Source organism: Bos indicus, chromosome 4, assembly GCF_029378745.1.
Source record: "Bos indicus isolate NIAB-ARS_2022 breed Sahiwal x Tharparkar chromosome 4, NIAB-ARS_B.indTharparkar_mat_pri_1.0, whole genome shotgun sequence".
Taxonomy (NCBI): Eukaryota; Metazoa; Chordata; class Mammalia; order Artiodactyla; family Bovidae; genus Bos; species Bos indicus.
In genome coordinates this window covers 16,146,785-16,173,331 of record NC_091763.1, presented here as the reverse complement: position 1 = coordinate 16,173,331, position 26,547 = coordinate 16,146,785, and the positions used below count along the sequence as shown (strand labels likewise).

The following is a 26,547-nucleotide window of genomic DNA, read 5'->3' as shown; positions in this document are numbered from 1 at the left end:
AAATGTTTGCACATGCCTCCCCTGCATATAAAAATATAATTTATTTACAAACAGGGAGCACTGGACTAATACCTAATGCACATTCAAAAACATACACAAAAATAGACAGCTGTTTGTTAAGGATGGGAATAAATATAATTCATAAATATGAACTGTCTTTGCACATCTCCAAAGGCCCCTGCTGGATGGCTCTCAGGGGAATGTCCACCTCCTCCCCCACCCTCATGGAGACCCTAAGGGAGCCAGGGCTAGTGTGAGGCCAAGCTAACTTGTTAGTAACTTTGGACAAATTAATTGCTGTAAATTTCGACTCCTCTTCCCATGAAGATTTTCCATGGAAACAAAAGTATATATAGTTTCCATGTGCAGGCTCAGTAGCTCAGTCGTGTCCACCTCTTTGGGACTCCATGGACTGTAGCTGCCTCTGTGCATGCAGGCTCCTCTGTGCATGAGATTCTCCAGGCAAGAATACTGGAATGGGTTGTCATGCCCTCTTCCAGGGGATCTTCCCGACCCAGGGACTGAACCCACATCACCTGCATTACAAGCAAATTCTTTACTGCTGAGACACCAGGGAAGCCCATGAACTAGTTTAGACAGCTTGAAATTCTGAGTCATGACCAGAGTGCTGCAATGGAACTTACATGTGAACAGAGATAAAACAAGAAAATGCTTAGATTGCCGACCTTCCACTTTGGTGGCAAAGCTGCCGGCATGATGTTATCAGTGATTCCTAACACAAGACAGCAATCAATAGCACCTCCACTGACAAATGGTTTCTACTGAAAGTAACACCCTGGGCTGTGGCAATTACTGGATCTCCTAACCATCCTAGTCACCCAACCTTTCCACGTGCCTCCTATCAATGCTTTGCCTTTCCAAACTGTCTGCTTTACAAATCTGTTCCTTCCAAATCCCTAGCAATATGTGATTTCAGGCAAAGGAAGTTCTACCAAGAGATGATTGTTTTCAGTGAGCCCTGTCAATAACAGCATGTCTTAGACTCAATGGTCTACATACTTTTGCAAGGTTTTTCTAGAAGCTGGTAATACAAACATCCTTGTCTTCTTGGAGGTTACAAAAAAAAAAAAAAAGTAACAAAAATTGCATGCACACACACGCATACACATACACACACCCCCTCACACATGCCTGTTTTCTCTCTGGCCATTTGCTCTCAGTTTCCTTCACAGGTTCTCTATTCTAACTCTTCTGTTATTCCCCAAGGTACTTCTCTTCCCATTCCATTCTTGGGGATCTTATTCCCAGGATACACCAAAAATATAATGTGAAGCACACCAAAGTGTCTTTGACTAACAACATTATTTCTAAAGAATGTTTTTCTTGAGCTAGAGCCCATGCTTCCAACTACTTACTTGACTTCTCCCGACTGAATGCCCCAAGAGCAGTTCACTTCAACACTTCCAGTATGGAGCTCATCACTTTCTCCCTGACACTTGCTCCTCCTCCTGCATTTACTCCCTCAATCCACGAGAATCATTATGGATTTCCTCTTCTCCCTCAAATCTCATATCCATTCAATTTCAAGTCTGGTCCATTCTACCTCCTCTACACCTCTCAAACTTGTCTGCTCCTCTCCATGGCCACAACTTCAGCTCAACACACTCCCAACTGATCCTTCCTTCAAACTCCTGTCCTCCTTGACTTCCTCTTCCTCCTCCACACCACAGCCAGTGTAGTCTTTCTAAAAATACTCTGACCATCTTCCTTGCTTAAATAAGGAGAAATGAGGGACATCTTAAGGAACAAACAAACAAAAAAGAAAGCAAAGAATGAAGTTTTTAGCACACAAGAGATCTGAGGGTGCATATTAGCTGAAAAGTAAGAGCCTCTATTGAGGAAGAAATGAAAAAGTAGATGATAAATAGAGCAAGGTCCCAGAGTCCAAGGTAAGCTTGAGAACCCTGGAGGAGATACACAGGAAGAAAGATTATAAGGATGGCTGGGGATGGAGGTAAGTCTGGGTGTGGAGGGGAGGCAAGCTGAGGGGGTAGATGCCAGCTATTTACTTATTTGGGAAAATGACAAGGGAGGAAGACCTTTACTTCAAAATGAGACAGTCATGAGAGGTGAGTTCCTGAGAAAAGCTGTTCTAGTTTAAAACAGTCACTATGGATAATGGAAAATGCAGTTGATTAGGAATAGATTGGAAAAAATTAGAAAAGAGTGTGGTGATCTAAGACTGGCGATCATAAATCTGAACTGGTGAAAGGAAACCAAGAAGAAGAATGCCTGGTGCAAAGGTGATGGGCAGGAGAAGGGGAAGAGTGGGGTTATGGCACTGACGGGTTTAAATCACCATCAGCTCTCAGCATCTGCTCTCATCCATTCAGCTCAGTTCCCCCTGGGCTGATGCCATCTCATTCGTCTTCCTCTCCTGGAACCTTGTTCCATCATAATGAACAAACGCTGCCATTTCTAGAACATGCCCTGCTGTCAGAACTCTGTCTTAGAACCTGTGCTTCCTCTGTGTAGATGCGTTTCCCTCTACCCTCCTTCACCTCCCTCTACTCTTTATGGAACAAGAAAGGAACACTCCAAAATAAATCTGAATGGCCAAGGGCAGCAGGCCATCAAGCAAGTCAGCTCGGCACTCAGTGAGCACTCTACAAGCACTTGGTCGGTTGAAAGCATCATACAATGTGGAGGGAGGCAGGGTTTCTAAGGCATGTAAAGAGAAGGGGAAAATGGGTTCCTTGTCATTAGGTACCCCACCCCAAAGGTGTAATAAACTTAGATATTATTCCTCGGGTCCATGTTTCTATAACTCATCGAATTTTAAATTTAAGGCTTAAATATAATACATAATAAATACAATAAACAATTTTAGTATTGTTTAAATACAATAAATAAATAATAAAGTTCTCTGTGTCTTAAAAAAAAAATGACAATGGACGGCACATTTTTTTCGAGATTTCTGTGGAAGGTAATGCCACTTAAGTCCCCCTAACTGACAGAGTAGATTTATGGAGTTTTCATTCCTATCTCTAGACCTATTTTCCTTACCATTTTACCCTGAAAGACAAATGAGTATCTGGGAATTCATTTTGACTGATACGTCCAAATATGCAAATGACAAACATGAAGAAACTGAACTTCTGGACAGAAGAATAAAAGGGGACATCTGTTCTTGGTGTTTCTGTGCCTCCTTTCTTAATTCAGAGTCAAAAATTTCTTAATGCGCCGGTCCTTTCAGTCAGTACCCATCATTGTCCCTCTTTAATCATCTCCACCCAGTACCACAGAGATGTAAAGATATTAATCATTTATTCATTCATTCATTCGATAAACATTTACTGACTACCTATTTTGCAATATAAACATAGAGGAAAATATAAAATGTGGAGCTTACAGTCAGTTGAAGGAGAAAAATGTATAAAACAATCAAATACAATACAGTGAGTGCTATAATAGAGGTATGCATCCATTCAATGCATGAAGTGAAGTGAAGCCAAAGTCCCTCAGTCGTGTCCAACTCTTTGCGACCCCGTTGACTACACAGTCCATGGAATTCTCCAGGCCAGGATACTGGAGTGGGTAGTCTTTCCCTTCTCCAGGGGATCTTCCCAACCCAGGGATGGAACCCAGGTCTCCCACAATTGCAGGAGGATTCTTTACCAGCTGAGTCACCAGGGAAGCCCATTCAACGCGTATCAAACACCTAATAAACACCGGCACGATGGCGCTGAGAAGCCAGCAGTGAAGAGAGAAAGAACAAACCAAAAAAAACCTGTTGTCCTCAAGGAGGATTTGGTTATTTAATTAATAAACAAATGAGCAAAGAAAATGAAGGCAGCACACCGAAGAAGACAACTCCTCCAGATCGAGAGAGCACAGCCTTGTCAGAGAGGCCGCCGCCAGCAGACATACGAGGATGGGCAGGAGAGGCTGGGTGAGGAAGCAAACATCGCAGGTGGGGAAGAGAACAGGGTGGGCAGTTAGAACGGCAGGAATACCCACTCCAGCCAAAACCCACCGGGGGCAAAGCAACTCAAAATACTGCAGTAAGAGAAGAGGAAATTTCTCTCCAAACTTGCGCTCTTCCTCTTCAAGGGAAAACCCAATCTGCTTTTCTGTTTCCATCGTTTTCCAGAATTTTGTATGCAATGAATTTGACTAAACTTTCATTTTAAATTTGATAAATCTGTCAGGGAACTGGGCTTCCCAGGTGGTGCCAGAGGAAATGAACCTGCCTGCCAACGCAGGAGACATAAGAGATGTGCGTTCGACCCCTGGGTGGGGAAGATCCTCTGGAATGGGGCATGGCAACCCACTCCAGTATTCTTGCCTGGAGAATCCCGTGGACAGAAAAGCCTGGTGGGCTACAGTCCAGGGGGTCGCAAAGAGTCGGACACAACTGAAGTGACCTAGCACACAGCACAGTCAGGGTACTAGGCATCAGGAAAATAAATATATGAATTAATCAAGAGATCAGCAAGCAAACTCAATTAAGGACAAAAACAAATGAACTTCCAGATTACCATCTGCTGAACTCACAATAAATGAAAAACAAAATGATTTCAAGATAGGATGCTGATAAGTATGAGGAAAAAAAATAATACAGAATGCTCACTTTCATACTCAGAGTACACTGTGTGAGCTACACAAATTCATATTTACATATTTCAGAGAAAGCAGATCACTGGAACACAAAAGCAGGCAAGAAGGGTCATAAGGAAGCATATATTTAAGTACAAGCTGCAGCAGAGCATAGAGGCTGAGCGCCAGACTGCCTGGGATTCCATCTAGGCCTTGCTTCTAGCTAGCTTTGTAACCCTGGCCAAGTTACTCCACTCTGAGCTTCTGCAGATGCCATACAGAGATTATAGTAATGGTATCTACCTCAAATAATTATTTTGAGGGTTATACTAGTAAATTTATGTAAAATTCTTAAAACAGCACTTGGTACCTAAATATCAACTGGTATTATCAGTGTGTGTGTGTGTGTGTGTGTCAGGGGGTGGGTATTTTTATTATGATGACTTGGAGCTGAGTACTTTACTGTAGGATTCATATTCGCCTAACACCGATGAACTCCTGGAAAAATGTTTATTGTCTTACTAAACAGTGTGAAATTACTGCTTCGTTAATGAAATAATTTCAGTCACTAATACTCTGGAGTTAAAACTTGAATAAACATGCTTAGCAGTGGAAACTGTTTAGTCTTAATTTTGGTTGAGAGCTTAATTTCTTGAAATGTTCACTATTCACCATGAATAGTTAACAGCTATCTAAAGCAACGTGTTCATGCCATCTCTTTAAGGTGAAAGGGTTTTAAAAGACAGAACTTGAAACAGCTGCTTAGTTTCCATTGGACCAGAGGTGTGAATAAATGCATATGGTTAAACATGAACTGTTCAAGAATGGCTATCATTACAAACTATGAATAAAAGCTGGAGAGGATGTGGAAAACAGAACCCTCCTACATTGTTGGTGTTGGTACAGTCACTATGGAAAACAGTACAGAGATTCCTCAGAAAACCAAAAACAGAATTACCAAATGACCCAACCATTTTCCTGGGCGTGTATGCAGATAAAACCAATTCAAGGAGCGACACGCACCTCATGGCAGCACTATCACAACAGCCAAGACATGGAAACAATCTGAACGCCCCCCAAAGGTGAAAGGATAAAGAAAATGTGGTGTATCTACACACAATCTTGCCTTGAGAACCCATGATGGGTATGAACAGGCAGTGGAATACTACTAAACCATAAAAAAGAATGAAGCAATACCATTTACAGCAACATGGATTCATCTAGAGAATATCATACTAGGTGAAATAAATCAGAGAGAGACAAACACCACATGATACCACTTACACGTGGAATCTCAAATATGACAGAAATGAACCTATCCGTGAATCAGAAACAGAGAAATGGGCATCGAGAGCAGGCTGGTGTCTGTCAGGGGGAAGGAGTTAGGCGAGGGATGGAGCGGGAGCTTGAGGCTAGCAGATGTACGCTATTATTTACAGAATGGATACACAGCAAGGTCCTACTGTACAGCACAGAGACCTAAATTCAACATCCTATGATAAACCATAATAGAAAAGAATATAAAACATGTATATATAGATATATATATATAACTGAATCACTCTGCTATACAGCAGAAATTAACAACACTGTAAATCAACTACAATTAAAAGAATAAAAGTAAAAATGAACTGTCCAAATCTTAAGTAAACACTCAATTATACATCTGTAGGAAATTACATCCATATTTAAATCATGAAAAAAGGGAGTATTAGGTAAGCCTTAAAACAATCACATCTTTGAGCTTTAAATGAAGTGCTGAGCTTATCCTCACCACTAACCAGTTCACAACATAAGGGAAAAAATTAAGCACCTCAGAGTACCCATAGTTTGCCTAAAGAGGTTTGTGTGTTTTAAACCAAAGCAGCACCTGCACCATTTAGAAGAATAAATTCAACAAGAAGTGGTTATGAATCTATAAATTATAAGGCTTTGGTGGTTCTTTTACTATGTGATCAACAGCAAGTGTTTTCTGGACTTGCAGCTGGTACTCTATTTTTAAATGGCATGAGGACCTATTTTATTCAGACAGAGTTTGAGACCTGAGGCAATATCAGTTTATTAATCAGATTAATGTTAAACAGCAAAAGTTTTACTTCCTATCATAAATTGTTGGCCTGCAGATATAAGTAACAAGTAGTATATCATTGGGTTTGCCTGTGATAAGCTATAACTTGTAGCAAAAAAAAAAAAAAATTAAATTGTATTTAACTACATATGTATTCTGGAAGAATAAATAGAGAAGTAAATTTTGCTGCTTACGGGCAAGGATGCACTATTATAACCTGATGACCTGGTGTAATCAAAGTTTTATTACAATGAGAAAACTGCAACATAAGATTCTACACTGAACAAATGATCAGAGGGCTAATTCTGATTAAAATTATTATTCCACTATTAAAGTAACGTGTAATTGAGGAGAACTGTTCTACCACTTACTCACACACACACACCACATACTACCCTAACTAGGCATTTAACATAGAAGGAAGATAATTATTTCTAAAATCTTGGATAGGCCATCTTATTTCTACACATTCAGCTGGACCTGTGTGCTTATTAGATAATCCTGTAAGAGTCTCAGGTTTTCCTCTAGCTACTGGCCCTCTTCTCTCCTCTAACAGTCAGGCTCACCGGTTCCCAGCTCCATCTAGGGTAAATTCACATCACCCCTCTTCCAAGTCTACAAGCCCCTGTGCTCTGCAATATTCTTCCCCAGAGTCACCCCCGACTACCCTTCTAGTCCTCCTCAAACACCTGTTATGTTAAGCATGCCTGCGCATACAGCGCCTCTCAACCTCCCATTGTATTTAACTTTTTGATGGTCTGCCTCCCTAGCTGACTGAAACCCATGCAGGCAGGGATCTTATGTATCCTGCTTCCCATATTGTATCCTCAGATAATTCATATGTATTAAATATATGAATTAAACCAATCAACTGAGGTTGGTTCCTCAACCAACCAAAATGACTGCCCATAACGAGAGTGTGAGCCTTTTAAGACCAAAGAGCACAGATCAGTCATCATTCTCTGTGCATGCCTAGGTCAATCCTGACACAGAGATGGGACTCAAGACATGACTGATGGTTTGATGAAAGTTAACAGATTCAATGACTGAACAACTTGCCATTTTGAAAGGCAACTTTTAGGGCTTTAGTACTAAGCTACAAAAATTTTTAAGTTGACTAAATATGATTAATTCCCTTTTCATAAGTTCTGAAGTAAGAAAATATAGAAACTTAAAAGGTTTTTTTATAAGTCACCAATAGTTTTTGAGGTAATGGTGAAATTTTATTAAATATCATTTATTAAGAATCATGTATATATTATCATTATTATTAAGCATTGGTATATCATGTTATAAACAAAAGGAATCTTTTTAGAGAAAGATCTCAAAGCCAGAGTAAGAATTTGGTTATCGGAGGAAAAGGAACAGATACATAAAGAGTAAAGTGGGGAGAGACAGGATGCGAGTGAGGGTTAGAAAGAGTTCGAGCATTTTGATCACTGAGATGCTGTCCTCCCCAGCCTACGTGGAAAGCAGTGTAGCTCCAGGATTTGGGAAGGGAAGACTAGGAACAGGGCTTCAATAATTTAAGTGTGACAAGCCAAGACAACATCTGATTCGATGTGTCCTTATTAATGATGGTAAGAATGAGAGCAAAGAGGTGCCATTGGTGGTAGACAGTGGCGGCTGAAACACACATATGGTCAGTGCTATGACAGGACAGCAGGTATATTTGGGGAAGGAAGTGCTTTCAAAATGGGAGCGATAAAGGTACCCAATCAAAGAAATTCAAAACCAGGATCAAAAAGGGTGCTAAGAGAAAGGACAGGGTACCCTGGCAAGAACATCTGAATGGTCCTAAAGCATAAACATTGAACCACAGATTGTAAACAGTGAGGCAGAGTTATCTGACCAGTAGAGACAACTGTAGAAATACGATTGTATTGTTAAAACACACTGCTTCCAGTCAGTCCTGGAACTGTTCCTTAATGGAGTTCTTCATGAACTCCAAACTCACCTCCAGCCCCCACCACTGTCTTCAGGTGCATCTTTTAAGATGCTGAGAAGTGCCCATAAAAGTGTTCACGTTATTTCCAGATGTCCATGGGCTCAGTCTAATCCAGCCACGTCTGTCTTCCAGCAAGGTGCTTATATCCATTCTCTCACTTCATATTGTTTTATTACTTGACCAAAGAGAAGGCATTTTAAAAAGTCATATTTACTAAGCAAATTCTTCCCTATCCTAAGCACTACAGTTTTTATTTTCCAAATTATTTGAAATACTGGGAGCTACTGGCTTGGCTGTTCATGGGTTGTACTGTGGTTGGTGGGAGCTTTCCGCTTCCTTGTAATGAGTCTGCAAAATGATTCCAAATGGCAATGGCTCTCTGTGCCTGCCACACCCACTGCAACCTCACGCCCGCTTTGTCGTCTCTCACCTAGGCTGCTTCTCAGCACTACTAAGCATTTTCTCCCAGTGAATGTCTATTTCAGATGATCTGCTCTTAGATGTACTAGCTTGCATTTTCTTAGGCTGAATCTCACTATTTCCTGTGATATTTCCAAACCTTTTCAGGTATCTTGGTGCTACTCCTATTATTTCGCTATTTGAGATGCTTCCCAATTTACTATCATATGTAAATTTGATTGACATATTATTCATTTATGATTTTATATTTTTAATGAAAATGCACAGGAAAATTAGGCAATATGCCTCCATAAGAAAGCATATTTTTAAGAACAATGAATTTAGGTAAAAGTTGTAAGTCATCATGTTATTAAGGAGAAGGCAATGGCACCCCACTCCAGTACTCTTGCCTGGAAAATCCCATGGACAGAGGAGCCTGGTAAGTTACAGTCCATGGGGTCGCTAAGAGTCGGACACAACTGAGCGACTTCACTTTCACTTCTCACTTTCATGCATTGGAGAAGGAAATGGCAACCCACTCCAGTGTTTTTTTTTTTTTCTTTTTTTTCACTCCAGTGTTCTTGCCTGGAGAATCCCGGCGACGGAGGAGCCTGGTGGGTTGCCGTCTATGGGGTCGCACAGAGTAGGATACGACTGAAGCGACTTAGCAGCAGCAGCAGCAGCAGCATGTTATTAAATCAGTAAACCTAAATTGCTTACTTTTACACAAGTCATATACTTTATTTTATGACCAATTATACAAAAGTTAAAATGATTTTTAGTCTCATTTATTTTTGTACATTATGTATATGTGGTTCAATTTCACCCATTTTTTTTTGAGATTGAAGCAACAATTATTTAAGAGGTAAAAGGAACATTTGTTTAAATTTCAAATCTTAAATGTATTTACATTTAAAAAATCCAAATGTCTTTGGTTCCCTAAAAATTACAAAAATGTCCTCAGTTTTAATAAACGACACCTTAATTAAATAATAATGATCCATTCAATATTTGAAATACTACCTCATTATATTTATGACAGTTTTATTTATTCTCTCCTACTATGCTGTTTTATAACTTCTTCCTTGGGTTCAAAACATATTTTAAAATATAACTTGGCTAGTGAATTTCAGGATATTTATTTCCTAAATGCTAGGCTTACATAAACATAGAACTCCTGTTTTATATCCTTGTTTACTTAGGATCTCTCTAGTTTTGTCTAGCTTCTTTTGACAGTGCCGACAAATGCATTTAAAAAGTCTTCTAAAATTAATGTTACTCCAATGCATTTTCAGTTAGCCTAATTATCATAGTGCAGTTTTGACTCCAGAATCTTCCAAGAAACACATTCCAATCCAACCCAGGAAAGTGAAGAGTTAAATGTGCAGTTTAGAAAAGAAATATGGCAAGTCTGTGTATGTGGCTCGGACTTAGAGCGATGTTTACACAGGGAATCCTGGCTCTGTCTGCACTACATTATGACCCTTGTCATCACCTGCCCTGGAGCAGTAACACATGCGTCTCCTTCGCCCATTAAGCCAAGCTCTCCTGAAGGCCAGAAGCAACCTGAAACCTCTGTATCTTCCGTGAGGTCGCCCATAGCACTTTGCACAAAGCAGCTCCACAATAAATGTGTGTGAGGTTGTACCAGAAAAAAGCAAAGTTCTTGGGTTTTCCTTGATACACACGTCCCGTGCAAAATGAAAGCAAAAGAAACCCAGGTGAATGGGTGGCAAGAGGGGATGGCGGTGGTGGTAAGAATGTTAGCAAGTAATTGCAAATGAAAATATTTAAATGTGATCTTACTTAGTATTTTACTTCTGTACTTAAAAAAAAATCTCAACTCATGTTTAACTTTTCATCCTTCCCTAGCTAAAAGCCGGGAAAGCTTATTTTATTTGAAAGCATAGTCTGAGTTAGACACACCCTTATGAGACAGCCAGTATAAATAATTTGTTCTCCTGGTATGCCAGTGCTAAACAATGATGAACAGATCAACAGCACAGGGATTCCCCAACAAAGAGTGACCCATTGTATAGAAAATGGATCCTAAGACAAGGAAGTATATTTAGGATTGGTTTCTACATTCCGAATTCTGGCACACCCTTAGTCCCTGGTGCCTATGACTCAGTCCCCTGGTCAGCCTGAAACTGAAATTCCAAGACCATGTAATTCAAGAAAGAGTGTGCACCCACTGTACACAAAGGTACAAGAATGTAAGCCTGAGAAAACAGGGCGTGCAAAGGAGACTGAGGGCTTCCAAGGTGGTGCTGGCGGTAAAGAACCCTCCTGCCAATGCAGAAGATGCAAGAGACTCAGGTTCAATTCCTGGGTTGAGAAGATCCCCTGGAGGAAGGCACGGCAACCCACTCCAGGATTCTTGCCTGGAGAATCCCATGGACAGAGGGGCTTGGCGGACTATAGTCCATCGAATTGCAAAGAGTCAGACATGACTGAAGCCACTTGGCACAAAGGAAATTTGAGAAAAATCATTCATCAGGGAAGAAGGGAAAGATATAGGAGATAGGGACTTACGGAACCCAAAAGGTAAGACAGACTGGAACCCAAAAAGAAAGACGAATTTGTCAATATTCTCAGATGTCACAAAAGGTTGGAAAGCTGAGACTCTAGAAGATAATAAAATTCTTACTGAATAAATGCAAAGTACTGAGATCAATGAACAAAATTATCAACATCTTGAATTATTTATGTTTAGAATAATTTTGCTCTGTGAACATATTTGCTAAGAGTAAGTTTCGGTTCTATTAATTGTATTACCAACTTCCCTACCATCCAGAGTTGATTTTTTTCCTTTTCCTTCTGAAAAATAAGGTAATAACTTACCAAGTCCGACTGCTCATGACTGTGGTCGTAGGCATGGTTGTACAGGCTGTGTACTGCACAAGAGTGTCACAGCTAGGGGGAGGAGCATTCACACTGGGGACGTGCAGACTTCAATTCCCAGTAGGTGGCAGTCAAGTGTCTTATTCCAACTAAATAAACATATTACAACAATTTTCTATGAGATGGAAATAAAAGGTCTTAAAGAAGGACCAACTTTTAAATTCCCAGAATGCACTGAGTGGGTTAATGAAAGCCCAAAATGTCTTTCATCTACTTCCCAGTCTTCACAAACCAGACTCACATAACATCTTGCTACAATAGCTTCCCAACGGATCCCCTAATTTCTCCACATTTGAGTCCAGAAGTAGAGTCCTACTAATACAACTTCTCTTTCCAAAAATTCTTCAGGGGCTCTATGTCATACAGTCTTTTCAACCTCATATTCAAAGCCCTTCGTGACCACACCCTAACCTTCCTTTCTACTCTTCCCCTAATCCACAAGAGGTCCTCCACTCCCAGTGCTGTGCTTTACATATATCCCGTCCTCCCTTCCCTTCCCTGATATCTTAGCTCACTTCTGCCTGGAATTCTCTCCAAACTCACTCCTCCTGCTGCTGCTGCTGCTGCTGCTGCTAAGTCGCTTCAGTCGTGTCCGACTCTGTGCGACCCCATAGACGAAAGCCCACCAGCCTCCCCCGTCCCTGAGATTCTCCAGGCAAGAACACTGGAGTGGGTTGCCATTTCCTTCTCCAATGCATGAAAGTGAAAAGTGAAAGTGAAGTCACTCAGTTGTATCCGACTCTTAGCGACCCCATGGACTGCAGCCTACCATGCTCCTCCAACCCATGGGATTTGCCAGGCAAGAGTACTGGAGTGGGATGCCACTGCCTTCTCTGAGAGTCCTCCTGCTAGAAGTTCTAAATTACACTAAGCATTATACTTGTGGGAGAGGTTTTGCATGACTAAGTATTGTCTTCAGCAAGCATCTGAAAAAAGGATTCCCCCTTCTTGGCTTTGGTTGCTTTTCTCTTATTCACTGGTGTATAACAAGTGTTTGGTATATCCCAAACTTAGGAGCTGAAAAATGACTATTTGTTTTCACACCTCTGACTCAGCAGGTAAAGAATCTGACTGCAATGTGGGTCTCAGAGCTGGGTTTGATCACTGGGTTGGGAAGATCCCCCGAAGGGAAAGGCTATTCATCCAGTGCTCTGGCCTGGGAATTCCATGAACTGTATAATCCATGGGGTCCCAGGAGTTGGACATGATTGAGCGACTTTCACTTTTCACACCTCACGTACTTGAGGGCCAGAAATCTGGGCAGAGCTGAGTGGTTCTTCTGTTCCATGTGGTCACGTTAGAGGCTTCGGTGTTGGTAATCGGTGATCACTAACTGGGCTAATCCAGAAGGTTCTCATTCCTCCTCCTTGTCACAGACCTTTAAGGTCTTCACTCTTTAAAGCCCAGCTTGAATCCCTCTTCCTTCTAAGAATCCATTCCAGGTCTTTCAGTCATGCTTACTCTCTCACTGTTTCAGATTCTCTGGTGCTTTTTTCTTCATTACAGTGCTTTTCCTACTAATTATCTTACATTAGGCTTTCATTTAAGTAAGACGAAAAAGAGAGAGAAAGCCAAAGGGAGCAAGAAAATGCTGTGACCCTATAAATTTCAACCAAACTTAAACAATAGACACAAAATGCTCAATGTGACTGGAACTCTTTGTAAAATAAGTGGAGAAACAGAGTTTTATATCTAGACTGAGGCCAGAAGAGGCTGATCGAGCAGTAGACAGCCTACTTCACACAGGTATATAACTATGCCTATTCTAATTATGGACTTCTCGGGTGGTGCAGTGGTAAAGAATCTGCCTGCAGTGCAGGAGACATGGATTCGATCCCTGGGTTGGGAAGATCCTCTGGAGGAGGAAATGGCAACCCACTCCAGTAGTCTTGCCTGGAGAATCTCATGGACAGAAGAGCCTGGCGGGCTACAGTCCGTGGGGTGACAGAGTCAGACAGGACTGAGCGACTGAGCAAGCACATGCAGTCACTATAAATTCTAGGAAAGACAAGCGAAATCGGGGGGAACAAGTTTAGTGTTTTCTGCCATTATACTTAATGAACATTTCTAATATCGCATGTATTTTTGTCCTCAAAAATGTTGAAAATGGGAAAGTAAAATCCACAGCTTACAGAATGACTTGAAGAGATACACTACTGGAACTGTGACATTATCCTGAGAACAAAATCCAATATTCATACTACCAGGTCACACAACCTATATAAAAATGAAATTTTGAGCCAGAAAAGATATAAAAGATAAGTCTTCCTCGACTTACAATGGGGTTAATTAGAAACTATCCTAAGTCATAAATGCATTTAATACACTTAACCTACTGAACATCATAACTCAGCCTAGCCCAACTTAAATGTGCTCAGAACGCTTATTTTGCCTACAGTTGGGCAAAATTCTCTAACACAAATTCTATTTGATAATAAAGTGTTGGATATTTTCTGTCATTTACTGAAGACTGTACTGAAAGTTAAAAACAGAATGGTTCTCAGTGGATCAGATGTTTACCCTAATGATCATACTGCATATTGCTAGCCCAGGAAAAGTTCAAAATTCAATATTCAAAGTATTGTTCCTTTGAATACATATTTCACCGTTGTGAAGTTGAAAAATCGTAAGTCAAACCATAAGTTAGTGTCTGTAGTTCAATCTTACTATCTTTACAATGAAAAAACTGAGACCCAAAAAAGTGGCTAAAAAGAATTCATCTCTTGTATAAAAATAAACAAAACTAAAGGTACAAAGTTCTGTGAAGCAAAACCTGTACAAAAATGTTGATGGCAGCACTGTCTGTGAGACAGGCTGTAAACGCCTGCTGAGAGGAGAAGGGGTAAATAAATTATGGTATCTTCAAGCAAAGAAATACTATACAGTGGTTAAAAGGAATGGATCAAATAAATATCAACAAGGATGAATCGGACAAATACAACACTGACTAGAAAAAGTGAATTGCAGCAGAATACAAATAAAATGACAGTACTTCTATAAACTTTCAAAACAAGCACAGCAATACAACATATAATTTGGAATTTCATAGCATATGGGTAGAAGTATAAGACAGGGGACTGAGTGGTGACTTCTATGGCGGTTGCACGGTACCCAGGCAACTTCCACGGGAGCCATCCATTATGTTTTGCCTCTAAAAGCTGGTGGCAGACCCATGGATGCTCATATTATGCTTCATAATTTTCATGAAGCTTCAGTGCAGTTCAGTTCAGTCGCTCAGTCGTGTCCAACTCTTTGTGACCCCATGGACTACAGCATGCCAGGCTACTCTGTCCATCATCAACTTTCAGAGCTTACTCAAACTCATGTCCGTCAAGTTGGTGATGCCATCCAGCCATCTCATCCTCTGTTGTCCCCTTCTCCTCCTGCCCTCAATCGTTCCCATCATCAGGGTCTTTTCAAATGAGTCAGTTCTTCGCATCAGGTGACCAAAGTATTGGGGTTTCTGCTTCAGCATCAGTCCTTCCAATGAATATTCAGGACTGATCTCCTTTAGGATGGACTGGTTGGCTCTCCCTTGGACTCTCAAGAGTCTTCTCCAACACCAGAGTTCAAAAGCATCAATTCTTCGGTGCTCAGTTTCCTTTATCATCCAACTCTCACATCCATACACGACTACTGGTAGAACCATAGCTTTGACTAGACGGACGTTTGGTTAATTTAACATAATAAAATTTCAAGATAAGAAAAGATGCATTAGGACATCTCTTACACTTTCGTCATTTGAGATATTCACTATCAAAAATATGCACAAACACAGAGATATAAAAACCAGGCAGATGTTGAGGAGCTCAGGACCACTGACATAAGCTATGTGAGACCAACGAAGAGAAGTCATCTCTGGTTCTCAAAATAAGGTAACTAAAACCACCACAACAAAAATCCAACTACTCAAACATACTTAAAAAAATTTTTTTGTACATCAATCACACTCCAGATCCTTGCCTCAACTTTTGCCTGTTGTAAAGTGACCACCATCCTCCCACTGTGAGGGGCCATGAGCAAAGAGGATAAAACATAACACAGACTGCTGCAGTCTTTGGAAGAGTGACGGAGGCAGAACCAAGGGAATAATGGCGATTTAGCAAGCACGTACGACACCCCAGGCATTGACCGCTTTCAGAGTTATCTGCATTGTCTACATTTTCTGTTTAGCCCACACAATGCCTATGAGGTAAGGATGACTGTCATCTTCATTTCAAAAAGGTTAAAGGACTTTAGCAAGTGGTGGAGGGAGGATTCTAGCCAGAGCCAGACATGTAATCAGTGTGTTGCTGCCTTTCTGTCAATCAGAAATTATAATTACCAAATATCTGTAAAATAAACTAGAGTAGGAAATGGCAACCCACTCCAGTATTCTTGCCTGGAAAGTTCCATGGACAGGAGAGCCTGGAAGGCTACAGTCCATGGGGGCGCAAAGAGTCAGACACGACTGAGCTACTGAGCACAAAGCATCTGTAAATTAAAGCATCTTCCAAAATATGTTACCTAAGTTACATCTGGCTCCAAATCACGTTTAATTCCTTTAAAGCAGTTTGCTTTGGTAATGTGTAAGTATTTCCCCTTCTAGCACACTGCAAAGAACTTTAGAGCTCACTCTGACAAAAGCACCTGTTCTATGTCCACACGGCTGTCAAGGTTTAGAAACGAATACAAATAATACCAGAAACAACTCCAAGGGGGATTTTTCTTTGGGGGAAAGAATTAGATGGAAACATTCTAAAAAGTGACTACGGAGCAGCATCTGAAATAACTGTTTTCCCACATCTTGGATACCTCCTTATGTGCAAGGATGTCCAAATCAAAGGCTCAAGGAGCCCTGAAGTGTCTCAAGGTCTCAGAATCCAAGATGGCACCCCGAAGAGATCACTGACTGTCCTTCACTTGCTAACCACGGACACATTCACATCGCCCACCTCTTAACAAAAGTAGCAACTCACCTCTCAGAGAAAGGCAAAATCCTATTTGTTAAAAACAAAAAGATTTTATGCATATTTAGGTTGCCACAAAATAGATCAACATGGGTGCTCCCTCAAACTGGTCATCTCCTCTGGGTGAGCAGGGACGCCATGCTGTGGCTGCATCCAGGAGTTTTGGGAAGACTCTTAGCATCATTCAAGCCAGTGATCCTAAACCCTGGCCACACCAGAGAATCATCCAGAAATTTTAAAAACATTCTGAGCAGACTATTGCTCTGTATTATCATGATTGGTAAAACAACAGTGACTAAAAGAGAACACAAGAGAATGCTATTTTGATCTTAAAGGAGGCAAAGATTACTTGCACAGATGCAGAAAGTGTTAAGCAAAAGGGGAAAAGATTGATCAATTCAACATTAATGTGGACAATTAGTTTATTAAAAGACACCCTGAAGAGAGGGAAGGCAACCCCTAGGATGGAGATAAAACACATGTCAGAGAACAGGCATCAGACTGCTGGGGACATCGTGTCCATAGAGGAGGGACAGCCAGCCACAAGGCCAGGCTCTGGGTCAGGAAGATCCCCTGGAGAAGGAAATGGCTATCCACTCCAGTATTCTTGTCTGAGAATTCCATGGACAGAGGAGCCTGGCAGGCTATAGTCCATGCGGTTGCAAAGAGTCACACATAACTGAGTGACTCACACTTTCACACACAAGGGGGACATGCAAAGACCAAGATCCTGGGCCCTCTTTAGAACCTGAATCAGGGCATGCCTAAGGTCAGCCTAACTCATCACCATCTGCACAGAAGAGCCGATAAATGTCCCTTTTCATGTAAGCCAGGAAAAGTCAGATCTTCTGTCACTTTCTTCATCAACAGTCTCAAATAATACTCAGTTCAGATCCATTTTCACTGTAATTCTCAACTTCTCTGAGAAGCTCATTTTTAGGCCATCCACCACAGAGAAGTCCAACACCACCAAATCGGGGTGGTCACTTCCCTAGTCTCGGGCACAAAAGGCCATTGTTCTATTTCTCAGTAATCATCTTCTCCCTTTAGTGACTTACTTCAGGGCATCCTCGGTTTTAGAATTTATTAAAGCTCCTCAGCCAGCTCTTCAGATTCTTTTCTTTTTGCTTATTTTGCCCCTGATTTCTTCAGTCCCATGGCCTGGATACAATGCTCTAACAAACACCACTTACTGAGAGCAACATGGTCCTCCTGTTCACTCACTGTGCCCATCCAAAAGGTTTATCAGTGATAAATGTGTGCCAGTCCATGGATTTACAGCCATCACCATACCATGCTTTCTAATCTCTTCAGCTGTCCATAATCACAAATCCTCCAAAATTTTGCACTCTTAAATGTAAAGTTTAAACCAAGCACGGGAGCCTCATATAATACTAATGGCACTAGAAGACTAACATTATGTACACACAGAACCAACAAGTTTTCACATTTCATTCTTTAATTAAAACAAAAAAAAAAGTTTCACACTGTACCACTCCACCTTAAAAAAAAATCTTACATTTTACTGCAAAACTCTTCCTTTACTTTTTCATAAGCTTGGAAACCATTTTGGTGTATCCTTGCCAAGGCAAAAGGCTTTTCCTTAAAGCCTGGCACAGGCTGGACTGTAGTGACAGGCATGGAGACAAGGCAGACAGATTTTTCTCTTTTTGCACACTGATTGAAAAAAAGTGCCACCAGATGTGAAAGGGAAAATTTAGACTCTAAATTCTGAAATTTAATCTAGCAATAAAGAAGCACCCAAGTCTGAAGACACGGTGTACGTCAGCTATCTTCCATTGCACCACTTCCTCTTTCAAACTCCTTAAAATGTGCTCTTGATTACAGAGAGCCTGCAATAATTTTTACTTGGTCTAACAAGGTTTCTTTTACTTTAGCGAGTACTACTGGTGCAGCAACACAGGATTTCTTTGCTTTAAAAGGAGATGGTGGTGCTCAGATAAGTGAGAAACTCCGATTTGTAAATAGAGAGCTTTTTACTTTACTAGTGATATTTCTGATGGAATTATCTTTTTAATTTATTTTTCTATTGAAGGATAATTGCTTTACAGAATTTTGTTGTTTTCTGTCAAACCTCAACCTGAATTAGCCATAGGTATACACATATCCCCCACCTTTTTGAACTTCCCTCCCATCTCGCTCCCCATCCCACCCCTCGCAGTTGATACTGAGCCCCGGTTTGAGTTTCTTAGCCATACAGGAAATTCCCATTGCCTATCTATTTTACATGTGGTAATGTAAGTTTCCATGTTACTCTCTTCATACATCTCACCCTCTCCTCCCCTCTCCCCATGTCCATAAGTCTATTCTCTATGTCTGCTTCTCCACTGCTGTCCTGTAAGTAAATTCTTCAGCCGCATTTTTCTAGATTCCGTATATATGCGTTAGAATATGGTATTTGGCTTTCTCTTTCTGACTTACGTCACTCTGTATAATAGGTTCTAGGTCCATCCACCTCATTAGAACTGACTCAAAGGCGTTCCTTTTTATGGCTGAGTCATATTCCATTGTGTATATGTACCACAACTTCTTTATCCACTCATCTGTTGATGTACATCTAGGTTGCTTCCATGTTCTACCTATTGTAAATAGTGCTGCAATGAACAATGGGATACATGTGTCTCTTTCAATTTTGGTTTCCTCAGGGTATATGCCCAGGAGTGGGATTGCTGAGTCATATGGTGGTTTTATTTCTTGCTTTTTAAGGAATCTCCATACCATCTCCCATAGTGGCTGTATCAATTTACATTCCCAACAACAGTGCAAGAGTGTTCCCTTTTCTCCACACCCTCTCTAGCATTTATTGTTTGTAGACTTTTTGATGATGGCCATTCTGACTGATGGGAGGTGATATCTCATTGTAGTTTTGATTTGCATTTCTCTAATAATGAGCGATGTTGAGCAGCTTTTCATGTGTTTCTTAGCCAGCTGTATGTCTTATTTGGGAAAATGTCTGTCTAGGTCTCTTTCCCACTTTTTGATACAGCTGTTTTTCTGGCCTTGAGTTGTATGAGCTGCTTGTATATTTTGGAAATTAATCCTTTGTCAATTGTTCCATTTGCTATTATTTTCTCCCATTCTGAGGGTTGTCTTTTCACCTTGCTTATAGTTTCCTTTGCTATGCAAAAGCTTTTAAGTTTAATCAGGTCCTACTTGTTTACTGTTGGTTTTATTTCCATTACTGTAGGAGGTGGGTCATAGAGGATCTTGCTTTATGTAATCGAGTGCTCTGCCTATGTTTTACTCTAAGAGTTTCATAGTTTCTAGACTTACATTTAGGTCTTTAATCCATTTTGAGTTTATCTTTGTGTACGGTGTTAGGAAGTGTTCTAATTTCATTCTTTTACATGTAGGTATCCAGTTTTCCCAGCACCATTTATTGAAGAGGCTATCTTTGCCTCTTTGTATATTCTTGCCTTATTTGTCAAACATAAGGTACCCATAGGTGCATGGGTTTATTTCTATCTTTCTATCTTTATTTCTAACAAGACTTTCTATCTTGTTCCATTGGTCTATATTTCTGTTTTTGTGCCAGCACCATACTGTCTTGATGACTGTAGCTTTGTACTATAATCTGAAGTCAAGAAGGTTGATTCCTCCAGCTCCATTCTTCTTTCTCAAGACTGCTTTGGCTATTCGGGGTCTTTTGTGTTTCCATATGAATTGTGAAATTTTTTGTTCTAGCTCTGTGAAAAATGTCATTGGTAATTTGATAGGGATCATATTGAATCTGTAGATTATATTTGGTAGTATAATCATTTTCACAATATGGATTCTTCCTACCCAGGAACATGGAATCTCTCTCCATCTGTTTATGTCATCTTTGATTTCTTTCATTAGTGTCTTATAATCTTCTGTGTACAGTTCTTTTGTCTCTTTAGGTAAGTGTATTCTTAGATATTTAATTCTTTTTGTTGCAATGGTGAATGGGATTGATTCCTTAATTTCTCTTTCTGATTTTTTCATTGTTAGTATATAGAAATGCAAGTGATTTCTGTGTATTGATTTTGTATTCTGCAACTTTGCTAAATTCACTGACTAGCTCTGGTAACTTTCTGATACTATCTTTAGGGTTTTCTATGTACAGAATCACGTCATTTGAAAACAGTGAGAACTCTATTTATTTTCCAACCTGGATTCCTTTTATTTTTTTCTTCTTTTCTGATTGATGTAGCTAGAACTTCCAGAACTATGTTGAATAACAGTGGGGAAAGTGGGAACCCTTGTCTTGCTCCTGATCTTAGAGGGAATGTTTTCAGGTTTTCACCATTAAGAATAATGTTTGCTGTAGGCTTATCATATATGGCCTTTACTATTTTGAGGTAGGTTCCTTCTATGCCCGTTTTTGGAAGAGTTTTAATCATACATGGGTGCTGAATTTTGTCAAAGGCTTTTTCTGCATCTATTGAGATAATCATATGGTTTACGTTGATTGATTTGTATATATTAAAGAATCCTTGCATCCCTGGAATAAACCCAACTTGATCATGGTGTATGAGGTTTTTGATGTGTTGCTAAATTGTTTGCTAAAATTTTGTTGAGGATTTTTTCTTCTATGTTCATTAGTGATATTGGCTTGTAGTTTTCTTTCTGTGTGTTGTCTTTGTCTGGTTTTGGTATCAGGGTGATGGTGGCCTCAAAGAATGAGTTTGGAAGTGTTCCTTCCTCTGCAATTTTTTGAAAGAGTTTTAGAAGGATAGGCATTAGCTCTTCTCTAAATGTTTGATAGAATTCTCTGGTGAAGCCATCTGGTCCTGGGCTTTTGTTTTTGGGAGATTTTTCATCACAGCTTCAATGTCAGTGCTTGTAATTGGGTTGTTCATAATTTCTATTTCTTCCTGGTTCAGTCTTGGAAGAGTGAACCTTTCTAAGAATCTGACCATTTCTTCCAGGTTATCCACTTTATTGCCATATAGTTGTTTATAATAGTCTCTTATAATCCTTTGTATTTCTGCATTGTCTGTTGTAACCTCTCTTTTTTCATTTCTAATTTTGTTTATTTGATTCTTCTCTCGTTTTTCCTTGATGAATCTGGCCAAGGGTTTGTCAATTTTGTTGATCTTCTCAAAGAACCAGCTTTTAGTTTTATTAATCTTTACTATTGTTTATTTTCTATAATTTTTTTTAATTTTTAAAAACTTATTATATTTTTTCTACATTTATTCCTTTGTTTGCCTTCCCTACTGTTATTTTCCCCTTGCAGTTAACCTTTGATGTATATAAATCTTCTTCATCTATCTCTATTAAATTTGCATATCTATTCTTTCTTTTCTTTGTTTCCTTTCCTCTCAACATATTTGTTAGTTTTGTTTTCATTGCTTTATTCCCCACTTGGCACCTTGCGGTAGTTTTGTTTTCCAGTTTGTGCTTTAGTTAGTTTTGTTCTTAACTGGTAAATGTTATTTTTGATTTCCTTTTTTTGCCAGGTCAATCTACTGTACTTTATTTTAGTTGGAGTGTTTTGACTTTGCTTATGGATGTATATGTATGTGTGTATATTCCATTATTTTAATTATTATTTGCCTGATTTAGTAACACCAATTGTCTAGGGTTCATTGTTGGTTTTTCGTTTTTGGGTATTTGTTTTAATCTCACTTAATGCCATAACAAATCACTTGTGGAATCTTTGTTCCTGACCAGAGATCAAGCCCTGAGCCTTTGGAGTGGGAGCACTGACTCCAAGACACTCGACTACCAGAGAACTAACCCTGCAGAGTATCAAATAGTTCACAGTAAGGAAACCACTTGAACACAAGACCCGGCATCACCCAACCACCAGTAGCACCCTGTGCAGTACACCTCATCTCAACAACAAACGAAACAAAAATACAAACCCAATCATCAGCAGACAGGATTCCCACCTCACTCAGCCTTGCCCATCAGAGGAAAAACAAGCAGGAAAAAAAAAAAAACCTCAGCACAGATCTTGCCTTTTACGAAACGTACACAAACCACTGGACCAGTCTTAGTAGGGGAGAAACCAAAAGGAAGAAAGAATTCAATCTTGAAGCCTGGGAAAAGGAGGCCTCAAACACAATAAGTTTAAAAAAAAAAAAAACAACCCATATATATATAATGAAAAAGCACAGAAATACTACACAAATGAAGGAACAAATTAGAAACACAGAAGTCCAAATAAATGAAGAGGAAATAGGCAAACTACCTGAAAAAGAAGAATAATGATAGTAAAGACGATGAAAACCTTGAAAACAAAATGGAGAACATGCAAGAATCAATTAACAAAGACCTAGACGTATTAAAGATTAAACACACATAGACAAACAACACAATTACTGAAATTAAAAAATACTCTGGAAGGAATCAATAGCAGAATATCTGAAGCAGAAGAATGAATTAGTGAGCTGGAAGATAAAATGGTGGAAATAACTCCTGAAGAGCAGAATAAAGTAAAAAGAGTTAAAAGAACTGAGGACAGTCTCAGAGACCTCTGGGACAATATCAAACGCACCAACTTTCGAATAATAGGGGTCCCAGTTAAGAACAAAACTAACTAAAGCACAAACTGGAAAACAAAACTGAAGCAAGGTGCTAACTGGGAGATAAAGCAATGAAAATAAAACTAAGAAATATGTTGAGAGGAAAGCAAAGAAAGAATAGACATACAAAGTTAAACAGAAGTAGATAAAGAAGATTTATATACATTAAAGGTTAACCACAAGGGGAAAAGAACAGTTGGAAAAGCAAACAAGGGAACAAATGTAGAAAAAATAGGTTTAAAAATTAAAAATAAAAAAAAGAGAGAGAGAGAAAAAAAAAAGAAAACTCCACAGAACTGCAAAAGCCAACAAAGAGGCCAAGGTTTATAACAATAAAAAATGTAAATGAGAAAAAAAAAAAAAAAGCTAAAAAGCTTAATTAGATTTCATAGTGCCAATAAAATTGACAACTACAACAGAGGGGGTAAAAAAAGGAAAAATAAGAAAGAAAAAAAAATCCAAAAGAATCAATAGAGTAAGTCAAAACATAAGAATAATAATGTTTTTCTTGAGTCACTGCTGTTCAAGTCCTTTCCCTTGCTGGGAGTCACGGTCCACCTCACCTCCCTAGGATGCCCTTCTACCCTTGGCTGATCTCTGGATCTGCTGTGGGGGCAGCTCAGATTCTAATCTGGTCCTACTCCTGTGTGTTCTTGCCTCCAATGTCCACAGCTATCAGAACTAGTGCGTTTTTTTTTCTTTTTTTGTGGGAGCTCTCAGTTCAGTTGCTCAGTTGTGTCCGACTCTTTGCGACCCCATGAATCGAAGCACACCAGGCCTCCCTGTCCATCACCAACTCCCAGAGTTCACTCAAACTTATGTCCATCGAGTCCGTGATGCCATCTAGCCATTTCATCCTCTGTTGGCCCCTTCTCCTCCTGCCCCCCATCCCTCCCAGCATCAGAGTCTTTTCCAATGAGTCAACTCTTTGCATGAGGTGGCCAAAGTACTGGAGTTTCAGCTTTAGCATCATTCCTCCCAAAGAACACCCAGGACTGATCTCCTTTAGAATAGATTGGTTGGATCTCCTTGCAGTCCAAGGGATTCTCAAGAGTCTTCTCCAACACCACAGTTCAAAAGCATCAGCTTTCTTCATAGTCCAACTCTCACATCCATACATGACCACTGGAAAAACCATAGCCTTGACTAGATGGACCTTTGTTGGCAAAGTAATGTCTCTGCTTTTCAATATGCTATCTAGGTTGGTCATTACTTACTCCAAGGAGTAAGTGTCTTTTAATTTCATGGCTGCAGTCACCATCTGCAGTGATTTTGGAGCCCAGAAAATAAAGTCTGACACTGTTTCCACTGTTTCCCATCTATTTCCCATGAAGTGATGGGACCAGATGCCATGATCTTAGTTTTCTGAATGTTGAGCTTTAAGCCAACTTTTTCACTCTCTTCTTTCACTTTCATCAAGAGGCTTTTTAGTTCCTCTTCACTTTCTGCCATAAGGGTGGTGTCATCTGCATATGTGAGATTATTGATATTTCTCCCGGCAATCTTGGGATTCCAGCTTGTGCTTCTTCCAGCCCAAGGTTTCTCATGATGTACTCTGCATATAAGTTAAATAAGCAGGGTGCCAATATACAGCCTTGACGTACTCCTTTTCCTATTTGGAACCAGACTGTTGTTCCATGTTTGGTTCTAACTGTTGCTCCTTGACCTGCATATAGATTTCTCAAGAGGCAGGTAAGGTGCTCTGGTATTCCCATCTCTTGAGGAATTTTCCAGTTTGTTGTGATCCACATAGTCAAAAGCTTCAAGGACTCCACAGCCCCGTGTGGCTATCAAGTACCTTACTGGACAAAACTGATCTAAAGAACTATAGAAAACACACAGGAAAGTTCTGGAACTTAGAACTGAGGGCAAGGGAAGGGCTTTCTCCCTCTCATGTGATGTCTTCTGGAATATATATGCCAAATAAACATTTTTTTTTCAAATTAAGAAGTATTAACTATGGACAGGGGCAGATCCAACCTGTAAGGGATCTATCTGAAGCTTATACAGCTTTTAAATCCCTCTGAAAGAAGTCAAATACAACATTATGAAATACAAAATCATATAAAAAAGTGAAAATGCATTTAGAAATGACCAAATTCACAAATTTTATAAATACCTGAAAATACCACAAACATGATAGAATCCAGAATATCATCCTATCTTTATTAATTAATCACCTAGCAAAATTCTATAATTCTTTCCCTAAAATTTTTGACCACCACATTGTGGCAAATGACAATTTTATAATTTTCCATATATACATATAAAATTAAAGAATGAGCTAATGTTTCTTCTAATTATGGTATAGCAACATAGTTGTTTAGAAATATATGTCTAGGAAAGGTTCATTTAACTTCACAACTCATGTTAAGTCAATTTTTAGGATCATTGCTGAGTTTGGAAAACCTTCTGTAGACTTTCTTTCATATGTAAGCTGCAAAATGTCAGGGCTTTCCAGTTTCTTATGTGATGACTAACCCCAAATACCTTTTAAACTGCGGGCATTTTTTAACTATAAAGCTCATTGCAGCATCATATTAATAAGTTTTTTTGTTCTTTCTCCATATTACTATACTGTGGTCAAACCAGCAAGAAACATAACTCTTTTCCCAACGTATCTCTATCATTCATCGCTTTTCATTAACTGGATTTTCAAACAATCATCATGCCTATTTATTATATTTGAAATTCTGCTCTTCTCAAATGCATTACAGCTTTGAGGATAATCTGAAATTTATTTTTACAATATACTTTGTGTCATCAGAATAGTTTTTCATCATTTATTTTTGTTTCTTTAGTTTTATGCTCCATTATTTGAATTTACTCAGTTCTTTAATAAAAAAAAAAAAAAAAAAGGTTGTAGTGGTGAGAAAAGAAGTAACCCTCCATATATGTTTACTTTGGGAATCTAACTTCTCAGTTGTCTTACTGAAACGCTCTTGAAACATCTTTCAAACTGTACTTAAAGCTCTATATTCCCAGCTCAACTTTCCTCTAAGCCAGGTCCTCAAAAAAATGCCTGTCATTAGTCCAGAGCAATCTAACATGTGAGGAAATGTGATGGAAGGAGGGTCAGGGCAGAAAAGAGACAGCAGTCTTAACTAATTGTGGTTTAAATATCTTAAAATTCTTCAAATCTTGCAAAACCATGTGGCCCTGTGAACACAAAGCTAGGGATCTTCCCAGGGCCTTGGAGCG

General features: G+C 39.5%; 1 protein-coding gene across 3 annotated transcripts in view; it reads right to left on the bottom strand.

Annotated features, from left to right (window-relative positions):
- Positions 1 to 26,547, bottom strand: part of UMAD1 (UBAP1-MVB12-associated (UMA) domain containing 1) — a 254,032-nt gene that overhangs the window by 108,691 nt on the left and 118,794 nt on the right. Inside the window, exon 1 of one of the 3 annotated variants that reach the window (XM_070787174.1) lies at positions 2,321 to 4,533. The exons of the other annotated variants lie outside the window; for them this stretch is intronic. Coding sequence (XP_070643275.1) covers positions 2,321 to 2,336 — 16 coding nt within the window. The 5' untranslated portion in view covers positions 2,337 to 4,533. Of the gene's footprint in view, positions 1 to 2,320; positions 4,534 to 26,547 lie in introns of those variants that run through there. 3 annotated transcript variants of the gene reach the window in all.